The sequence below is a fragment of the Primulina tabacum genome, chromosome 6 (genome assembly GCF_025594145.1).
Source record: "Primulina tabacum isolate GXHZ01 chromosome 6, ASM2559414v2, whole genome shotgun sequence".
Taxonomy (NCBI): domain Eukaryota; kingdom Viridiplantae; phylum Streptophyta; class Magnoliopsida; order Lamiales; family Gesneriaceae; genus Primulina; species Primulina tabacum.
In genome coordinates this window covers 30,922,228-30,933,090 of record NC_134555.1, presented here as the reverse complement: position 1 = coordinate 30,933,090, position 10,863 = coordinate 30,922,228, and the positions used below count along the sequence as shown (strand labels likewise).

At 36.1% G+C, this 10,863-nt stretch overlaps 1 protein-coding gene across 1 annotated transcript; it reads right to left on the bottom strand.

Annotated features, from left to right (window-relative positions):
• Positions 1-7,228: 7,228 nt before the first annotated feature.
• LOC142549225 (cation/H(+) antiporter 15-like) lies at positions 7,229-10,260 on the bottom strand. Its single transcript, XM_075658062.1, has 3 exons — positions 9,817-10,260; positions 8,721-9,722; positions 7,229-8,640 (listed from the first exon to the last, which is right to left on the bottom strand). The coding sequence occupies exons 1-3, from the start codon at positions 10,027-10,029 to the stop codon at positions 7,381-7,383; spliced, it is 2,475 nt and encodes an 824-aa protein (XP_075514177.1). The 5' UTR covers positions 10,030-10,260; the 3' UTR covers positions 7,229-7,380.
• Positions 10,261-10,863: the final 603 nt, after the last annotated feature.

Sequence of the window (10,863 nt, the reverse complement as noted above, 5' to 3'; positions counted from 1 at the left end):
CAGCCACTGAACAGTTGGAAGTCATAGAAGCCAAGCAACCAGAAGAAAGAACACTTCCTGAATCCTATGCTGCTGCTGAATAGTCTGCTGCTCCACCAGATCCTGTTTCTTCTACTGCCTTAGTTATCCCTCATATTGAATCACCCTCTCAGATTGCTCATATTGCGCATCTTACTGAAATAAAAGAACGAATGCTCGCCAGAAACCAATCTCCACAGGAAGAACAATTCAATCTTGAGTTTGAAATTGACACACTCAGACGGAATATTGAAAGAATCTCAGAGATCGTCAAGCAGTTATCTCATGCACATGCTGGTGAGGTCTATGCCACCACAAATTTCAGAGAACGAGTCACGAAGTATGTCATCAACAAAGCAGAATCATTGACAAAACTTGAGGTTGGATCCGACCTTTTCAGAACTAATGTCCTGAAAAGCCACGCTGACCTCGTGCTTGGCCAATCTGATGTTCTTCGTAGAATCTCTACTCATAACGCGTCTCTTCACTCCATCTCTACCAAAGTTGAATCTATGGACTCTAGACTTGAAACTATCAACACTCAGATTGAGTCCCAATCTCAATCGATTCAGGCTCTGAATGAACAAGTTTCGAGTCAAACACCAATTCTGGAGATACTGAACAATGGCATTGTTTCTCTTACTGAACGAGTGGATTTCTTACTCACTCGAGTGCAGGTTACTGATGCCAAAAAGGGGGGAACAGTGAACAGAACAGAAGCATAAGGAAGGAGGTCAGAAGAAGGAAGAACTGGAGGACATCAAGCAGAATCATCCTTCAGAAATCAAGATCCTCAGGATGAGGAACCTTTGTTCCGAGATATTGAAACAGATGACTAAAATTTCTTGCCGCTTTATGAACCTTGTTCAACTGTTTATTTACTTATTAATCATCAGGTTTTAATTGCTATTTTCTTTATTATTCATCGTTACTAACTTCTAGGTTTTGGCATCACCACAAAGGAGAAAATTGATAGACTTAATTTAGTTGTGGTGATGAGAATCAAAATCGGTAGGAATAGCAATTATCAGAAATCAATACAAAGCAGAAGCTATCGATTCGCTTTAACAAAGCGGTATTTTAGTTAGTACTCAACGGCTTAGAAAAACAGAAGCAGAACTTGGCTTCACTAGAACGGTACTTAACGGCTTTTACTCGATTGTTTCAATCTTAAATGTTATCGTTACTTTACCTAGTATGAGTATTAAATGCTTCATTAATGCTGAACAAAGTCATTTAATACGCATTACCTATTTTGGTATGAAACAAGACTGATTGTTTTGTAGTCTTTTTGCAGGAACCTTTTTAAGTGATAAAGCTCTTTCTATCAGAAGTCAAAGAAGCCGTTTTAATTATAGACGTTGGATTCAAGTTATCTATATATATGGATCAAACCCATTTAAAGAACAACGCTGATTATTTTATCAAGAAACACATTATCTATCCAACGTTACTTTGAGCAACCACGAACCAATCGTATCTTCCAAGCTCAACTTGCAGAAAAGCAGTACACGCTTCATATCTTACATCTGATCTTTGGAGATCATTTTGTACTGCTGTTTCTTCACCTCTTCAAGCAAAATAGTTTACGATAATTTTCGAAGAAGAGTTTGTAATCGAACTTCCAGAAACAACTACTCGTCTACTGCCTACTGTTATTACTGTTTTCACCTTACTTCATCGGATCGTTTCCGCACTTATATTTGTGATCTGCTGGACTTACGCTTGAACAAGAACAGCTACAATCTCTAACAGGATTCTAGCACCCTTTGCAAAAACTATCTTTAAAGGAAAGAGTTTATTCACCCACTCTCTAAACTATACATCGATCCCCAACATAAGGGATAAAAATATTACAAATGATTTAACTATAATAAAATTCTAAAACTCAAATTTTTTATGGTAAAAGTCATATTGATAGTTTAAAATTTATATTTAATAATTATTGCATGAATTTATTTGATATTTAACATATATATTACTTGAATTTGTATTTTATTACATATGTTAATTAATTTATTATTTTAAAATTGTATTTAACAAGAAATTAATAATCATCGATGTCGTTTACAAAAAATCGATTCTGATATAAAATTAATTATATATGATATAGAATTCTAAAAACAAAAGATAAAAAAGTGTTGTAGGAGCTTAAATATTATTTAGATTGAATATTATGAGTTATATTTTACTATCAATATTATTATTTCATTAGTTTTGATATTGTTTTGATGAGTTAGTCAAGAGTATTTTAAATTGATAATTATTTATCCTTAGTAAGCTTCATGTATGTAAATTATGATTTATGCATTGATATACATATTATGATTTATGCATTGATAAAATCTTTTGGTTGTTTTTTAAGTTATTATGCCTAATACGTGATGTTTAGATGTATATATATATTTAAAATTTGTTTCAATTCATTTCGTTCTATATATTATGCTTAATATAATTTATTATATAACATAAAATCAACAGTTTGAATTTTAATTTGGGAAACAATTTTAATAGTAAGTTATATAAGTTCTTAATTTATTTATTTTTCTAATATGAGAAAATCAAAATTTCAATTTTTATTATATAATTGGTATTTACGTAAACCACACGTGTTTCATGCTAATATATATAAAAGTCATTACATTGTATTATTCAATGAAATTGTGCTTTAGAATTAAAAAGATGAATTGAGTTTTGAGCGTGAAAAGATATGCTTTAATGTGCTAAGTAAAAAAATTACATAAATAATAAAAACATATAAAAAATTTGAGGATAAAAGAAATCAAGATTCTTGCCTATGTTGGAGGCTCCTCTGTACATATAGTTCTAACCAAGACTTTTGTTGCATGCACAACTACACCAAAAGAACAATAAATAAAAATATAAAAACTTTTTTGAGAAGGTTTGACGAGTCAATTTTGTGGATGAATCTCTTATTTTAGTTACTCATGAAAAAATATTATTTATTATTGTAAATACGAGCAGAGTTGACATGTCTCCACAGATGAAAATCCGTAGCATCGTCTCACAAGATACCTACTAAAAGAAAAAACAATATTCTACAAACTTCAATAAATTATTTACACAGCCATTTGGAATCCTCTTGATCTAAACACGATGATCAGCATTATCAATTGAAATTTCCCACCTAGACTCAACAGGTTCACTAGCCCCTGTTGCCGCAGTAGCCAGCCCGCCGGTTCTTGGATCATGCAACGACTCATGACTAATCACCACTGGTTTCATCATCCTATTCTTAATCTTTTCTCCTATCAGTCTATGCTGCTGCACCACCAGTACGGAGGAGGTGCTCCCGAAATCCGGTGAGGCTAGGACATCAGCCACCACAAATTTCAGAGAACGAGTCACGAAGTATGTCATCAACAAAGCAGAATCATTGACAAAACTTGAGGTTGGATCCGACCTTTTCAGAACTAATGTCCTGAAAAGCCACGCTGACCTCGTGCTTGGCCAATCTGATGTTCTTCGTAGAATCTCTACTCATAACGCGTCTCTTCACTCCATCTCTACCAAAGTTGAATCTATGGACTCTAGACTTGAAACTATCAACACTCAGATTGAGTCCCAATCTCAATCGATTCAGGCTCTGAATGAACAAGTTTCGAGTCAAACACCAATTCTGGAGATACTGAACAATGGCATTGTTTCTCTTACTGAACGAGTGGATTTCTTACTCACTCGAGTGCAGGTTACTGATGCCAAAAAGGGGGGAACAGTGAACAGAACAGAAGCATAAGGAAGGAGGTCAGAAGAAGGAAGAACTGGAGGACATCAAGCAGAATCATCCTTCAGAAATCAAGATCCTCAGGATGAGGAACCTTTGTTCCGAGATATTGAAACAGATGACTAAAATTTCAGTAGGCCTCATTCCAGAACTTGTTCAGACTAAGCCAGTTGAGGAAAGAACTATAGCTCCTCCAGAAGCTAAGGTTTCTAGTACTCCTGCCTCCCCCAAGTTGCCTACTCAATCCTCTTCTCTCATCTATGTCCGTGAACTGGCTTCAGTCGATGAAGTCGTTCAATCTATTGTTGTTGATATCACTGCTGCACCAGAAGCAGCCCGGGTTGATGACATGGTCCAACCAGAAACTTCTCCAGCAGCTCAACAATTAGCAGAATCAGATGCTGCCCAATCTCCATCACTGCCGAATTTGGAGATCTTCTCCTCTGAACATCAAGAAGAAATGGTAGCTATCGTGAATGATCAAATTCCAGCCACTGAACAGTTGGAAGTCATAGAAGCCAAGCAACCAGAAGAAAGAACACTTCCTGAATCCTATGCTGCTGCTGAATAGTCTGCTGCTCCACCAGATCCTGTTTCTTCTACTGCCTTAGTTATCCCTCATATTGAATCACCCTCTCAGATTGCTCATATTGCGCATCTTACTGAAATAAAAGAACGAATGCTCGCCAGAAACCAATCTCCACAGGAAGAACAATTCAATCTTGAGTTTGAAATTGACACACTCAGACGGAATATTGAAAGAATCTCAGAGATCGTCAAGCAGTTATCTCATGCACATGCTGGTGAGGTCTATGCCACCACAAATTTCAGAGAACGAGTCACGAAGTATGTCATCAACAAAGCAGAATCATTGACAAAACTTGAGGTTGGATCCGACCTTTTCAGAACTAATGTCCTGAAAAGCCACGCTGACCTCGTGCTTGGCCAATCTGATGTTCTTCGTAGAATCTCTACTCATAACGCGTCTCTTCACTCCATCTCTACCAAAGTTGAATCTATGGACTCTAGACTTGAAACTATCAACACTCAGATTGAGTCCCAATCTCAATCGATTCAGGCTCTGAATGAACAAGTTTCGAGTCAAACACCAATTCTGGAGATACTGAACAATGGCATTGTTTCTCTTACTGAACGAGTGGATTTCTTACTCACTCGAGTGCAGGTTACTGATGCCAAAAAGGGGGGAACAGTGAACAGAACAGAAGCATAAGGAAGGAGGTCAGAAGAAGGAAGAACTGGAGGACATCAAGCAGAATCATCCTTCAGAAATCAAGATCCTCAGGATGAGGAACCTTTGTTCCGAGATATTGAAACAGATGACTAAAATTTCTTGCCGCTTTATGAACCTTGTTCAACTGTTTATTTACTTATTAATCATCAGGTTTTAATTGCTATTTTCTTTATTATTCATCGTTACTAACTTCTAGGTTTTGGCATCACCACAAAGGAGAAAATTGATAGACTTAATTTAGTTGTGGTGATGAGAATCAAAATCGGTAGGAATAGCAATTATCAGAAATCAATACAAAGCAGAAGCTATCGATTCGCTTTAACAAAGCGGTATTTTAGTTAGTACTCAACGGCTTAGAAAAACAGAAGCAGAACTTGGCTTCACTAGAACGGTACTTAACGGCTTTTACTCGATTGTTTCAATCTTAAATGTTATCGTTACTTTACCTAGTATGAGTATTAAATGCTTCATTAATGCTGAACAAAGTCATTTAATACGCATTACCTATTTTGGTATGAAACAAGACTGATTGTTTTGTAGTCTTTTTGCAGGAACCTTTTTAAGTGATAAAGCTCTTTCTATCAGAAGTCAAAGAAGCCGTTTTAATTATAGACGTTGGATTCAAGTTATCTATATATATGGATCAAACCCATTTAAAGAACAACGCTGATTATTTTATCAAGAAACACATTATCTATCCAACGTTACTTTGAGCAACCACGAACCAATCGTATCTTCCAAGCTCAACTTGCAGAAAAGCAGTACACGCTTCATATCTTACATCTGATCTTTGGAGATCATTTTGTACTGCTGTTTCTTCACCTCTTCAAGCAAAACAGTTTACGATAATTTTCGAAGAAGAGTTTGTAATCGAACTTCCAGAAACAACTACTCGTCTACTGCCTACTGTTATTACTGTTTTCACCTTACTTCATCGGATCGTTTCCGCACTTATATTTGTGATCTGCTGGACTTACGCTTGAACAAGAACAGCTACAATCTCTAACAGGATTCTAGCACCCTTTGCAAAAACTATCTTTAAAGGAAAGAGTTTATTCACCCACTCTCTAAACTATACATCGATCCCCAACATAAGGGATAAAAATATTACAAATGATTTAACTATAATAAAATTCTAAAACTCAAATTTTTTATGGTAAAAGTCATATTGATAGTTTAAAATTTATATTTAATAATTATTGCATGAATTTATTTGATATTTAACATATATATTACTTGAATTTGTATTTTATTACATATGTTAATTAATTTATTATTTTAAAATTGTATTTAACAAGAAATTAATAATCATCGATGTCGTTTACAAAAAATCGATTCTGATATAAAATTAATTATATATGATATAGAATTCTAAAAACAAAAGATAAAAAAGTGTTGTAGGAGCTTAAATATTATTTAGATTGAATATTATGAGTTATATTTTACTATCAATATTATTATTTCATTAGTTTTGATATTGTTTTGATGAGTTAGTCAAGAGTATTTTAAATTGATAATTATTTATCCTTAGTAAGCTTCATGTATGTAAATTATGATTTATGCATTGATATACATATTATGATTTATGCATTGATAAAATCTTTTGGTTGTTTTTTAAGTTATTATGCCTAATACGTGATGTTTAGATGTATATATATATTTAAAATTTGTTTCAATTCATTTCGTTCTATATATTATGCTTAATATAATTTATTATATAACATAAAATCAACAGTTTGAATTTTAATTTGGGAAACAATTTTAATAGTAAGTTATATAAGTTCTTAATTTATTTATTTTTCTAATATGAGAAAATCAAAATTTCAATTTTTATTATATAATTGGTATTTACGTAAACCACACGTGTTTCATGCTAATATATATAAAAGTCATTACATTGTATTATTCAATGAAATTGTGCTTTAGAATTAAAAAGATGAATTGAGTTTTGAGCGTGAAAAGATATGCTTTAATGTGCTAAGTAAAAAAATTACATAAATAATAAAAACATATAAAAAATTTGAGGATAAAAGAAATCAAGATTCTTGCCTATGTTGGAGGCTCCTCTGTACATATAGTTCTAACCAAGACTTTTGTTGCATGCACAACTACACCAAAAGAACAATAAATAAAAATATAAAAACTTTTTTGAGAAGGTTTGACGAGTCAATTTTGTGGATGAATCTCTTATTTTAGTTACTCATGAAAAAATATTATTTATTATTGTAAATACGAGCAGAGTTGACATGTCTCCACAGATGAAAATCCGTAGCATCGTCTCACAAGATACCTACTAAAAGAAAAAACAATATTCTACAAACTTCAATAAATTATTTACACACAAGCCATTTGGAATCCTCTTGATCTAAACACGATGATCAGCATTATCAATTGAAATTTCCCACCTAGACTCAACAGGTTCACTAGCCCCTGTTGCCGCAGTAGCCAGCCCGCCGGTTCTTGGATCATGCAACGACTCATGACTAATCACCACTGGTTTCATCATCCTATTCTTAATCTTTTCTCCTATCAGTCTATGCTGCTGCACCACCAGTACGGAGGAGGTGCTCCCGAAATCCGGTGAGGCTAGGACATCAGCCACCACCCCTAGCTCCGGGCACTCGCTCCACGCCCCAAGTCCCATTAGTATTTGTGATGCTTGATGATTCCTCCCAACTATAAGCAAATCAAAGCTTGTTTCAAGAGTTCTCAAAGATGCTGATAGGCCTACTCCATCTTTCACAACTTGCTCTTGGTAGATGAAGTTCTCGTTACCCATGTTCGTGTGTCGGACCTCGTTTATCAAGTTGTTGTCATGTTTCCGCTCCTTTGCCGTGTCGCATCCGAAGAGTAGGTACCGAACAACTGTCAGAGTAACATTGTTGTGCCTACTCATTCGGGCCCCATAACAAAGTGATTCTGCATCATCCGGTCCCCCGATGTAGATAACAGCGACACGGTAGGTGGCTTGGTTGTTGAGAATGGACAACGAGCCGGTTAAGATTCCTCGGTCTACAAGGATACCGACCGAGCAAGGGGCCTTGTCCATGACCTTAATGTTCAAGTTCTGGATAGCTTTGTTCACCGATCCAATGGAGCCATCAATCTCCCAATGCTTGTGAAATGGCAGGATGACGATGGTGGCATTTTGGTCTAACGAAACACGGCATATATCGTCATGTATCGTTTGTAGGTGGGAAATGGCGCTGAATGACTGGATAGTGACGCATCTTTCGTTGCAGAGCTCGTATTGGCGTAGAGCATTGATGATGTGGCCTGATCTCGAGTCACTTGAATGTAGAGTTCGTGTCGATTGGTGGGCAACAAGCATGGGAGTGGCTCGGCCTACAAGCTCTTCTAATAGGACAGCTATGACAGCAATTGGGCTCTGTTTCGTCGCATCAGACGCCTCGAGTAGGTTAACGATAGAAGGAACGTTATCTTGGTTGAGGATACAGACCACTATTCGGAGCTCAGCCTCCCGTTTCAAATTCTGAATCGTCCTTTTCTTAAGGGGGACATGGCGTTTCGAAGGGTCGTAGAGGATCTTTATCAATGGGGTTATGATGGCTGTTACTGCTATTACTGATATAACACACAGAGCAAATTCTTGATCTCTGAGAACCTGCCATCAAAAGTAATTAAATCAACTTACTGATAAATTATAAATAAATGGATTGATTCAAGAGATTCAATCTGACTTACCCCTCCATCCCTCCACAGATTGTAAACAATAAGCTCACAAACGCCTCTAGCATTCAGCATAAGCCCAAGAACAATAGAATCTTGAAAGTTTATGTTCACAAAATGAGATGCAATTATGACAGAACCGATCTTGGCAATGCAAGAAAAGATGATTACAAGCATCAAAATCCAAAAGGATTGGAAATCAAATGAGAATATGTTCGTTTTCAATCCACTAGTCGTGAGGAATGTCGGGTACAGAAATTTCCCGACCATGTAATCGATCCTCGAGATCAGGGGTGCACCCAAAGGCGGTCCATCTGGAACAACCAGACCAAAGACTAACGGTCCAAGCACAAAATGTTGTCCAATCACTTCTGAAATGAATCCAACCACCAGGGTGCAAGCCAGAAAACAAACAACACAGTTTTCGTCCAAGGATTTCCCACCATTTGGTATTCTTTTCGCAACTCTTTTTATTATTGGCTTACCCAGAAATATCATAGCAAGAACAAATAGAAAGGCCGAAGAAATCGACAGAGTGGAATTCAAAGGTTCGCTCCCCGATTGTAGTATTCCTAGCATTACAGCGACTAGAGACATACCTATTAAGTCACAAGTCATCGAAGATGTGGTTGCTATACAGCCTAAATCGCTGCTAAGCATCCCAAGCTCAGCAAGAAGGCAGGAGATATTCGGAAACGGAGTCAAACACTGAGATGCCGCTATGAACGGTAAAGCTCTCGCAAGTGAATTATCCATAATGATGCAAGATTTCAAAAGAAGAGATAACGAAACCGTGAGCACCAGTGTAAGGAACATAGCTGAAACACCTATTATCAAACCCTGTCGCCCTGGCCGGACCATCGTCACCGGATCCGTCCTCACCCCAATCGCGAAGAAGAAGTACATAATACCAAGTGAGGCGACTGTCTCGAGCGGCAATATGCTTCTAGTAGGAAATATAGTAGCTCCAAGAACATCATAATGACCCAATATCGAAGGGCCATACAATATACCACCCTGCGAAACAAACAAACATATAATGCAAACATCGTTAACAAATCTTCAAGCATAAGCATCAAGAATTGGTGACAGAAGAAATATTGGGACTTACGAAAATTTGCGCTACTATGGACGATTGTCCAAGAGGATGGAGGCATTTTTCGATAAGCAGAGATGTTATAGATATTAAAGAAAGCTGAAACAAAAAGAGAGGAATGGCAAAATGTAAAGGGTTCCTGTTAAACCAGAGTCCATTGATTTTGGATAGGTTATCTTTATATTGACACACCATATTCTTGTTCCAAGAAGATACCGCATCATACATTTTAGCCAATGTGAGGTCTAATAAGCTGTTTTCCCTTGCCTTCTTCTGATGATTTTGTATTGATTTCCGAGCGATAATAAAGAGCAAGAAGATTAAAGAAATTGAATAGAAAGTAAAGCTCAGTTTCACGCACTGAGACACACATACTTTACTTGCTTGCACAGAAGCATATCAATGCAAGGTTTACCTTAAATTTTGGTGGCTTTAACATTGGTTGTTGAGAAAGGATGGACTAAAGACACACACATGGTTTTCTAACCTCACACTAAACTCATTTTTTTCCGTGCTTGATTGTGTTACAGCGACTCGAAGCATGGCCAAACGTGTAGGCCAAGCATAATATATTATTAGTTTGATCGTGTGTAATCAGAGGTTAAGCTTAAAAACACTTTTGATTATTTTTTGAATTGGGCGAGGATTGTCACAACTCGATTTCGAAGTTTCGTTCCAAACTAGATGCAATATAATTTTGATAATAGGAAACCAAGTAATCAATAAAACAATACCCAAACATGATATTTAATTGTGATTTTCGTATCAGCTGAAGGTCGATGGATCAATCTACGTATTACCACAGTATTGGACGGCGGGGACATCAGCGACACTCTCACCAGTCAACAAAGTCTTGACCTTACATATCATCATAATCATCGTATTATCGTATTTGTCACAATTACTTCACCCACTTCAACTTTTCGTATTTTCATCACTTATAAAAATTCAAGCATATAAAATTATTTTTCTTTTAAACCAAGCATGCAACATATCTTTTAGCATTATTGTTCCATCATAAAATTCCATAAACATTTAAAATAAGAATATTATCATTTTTAC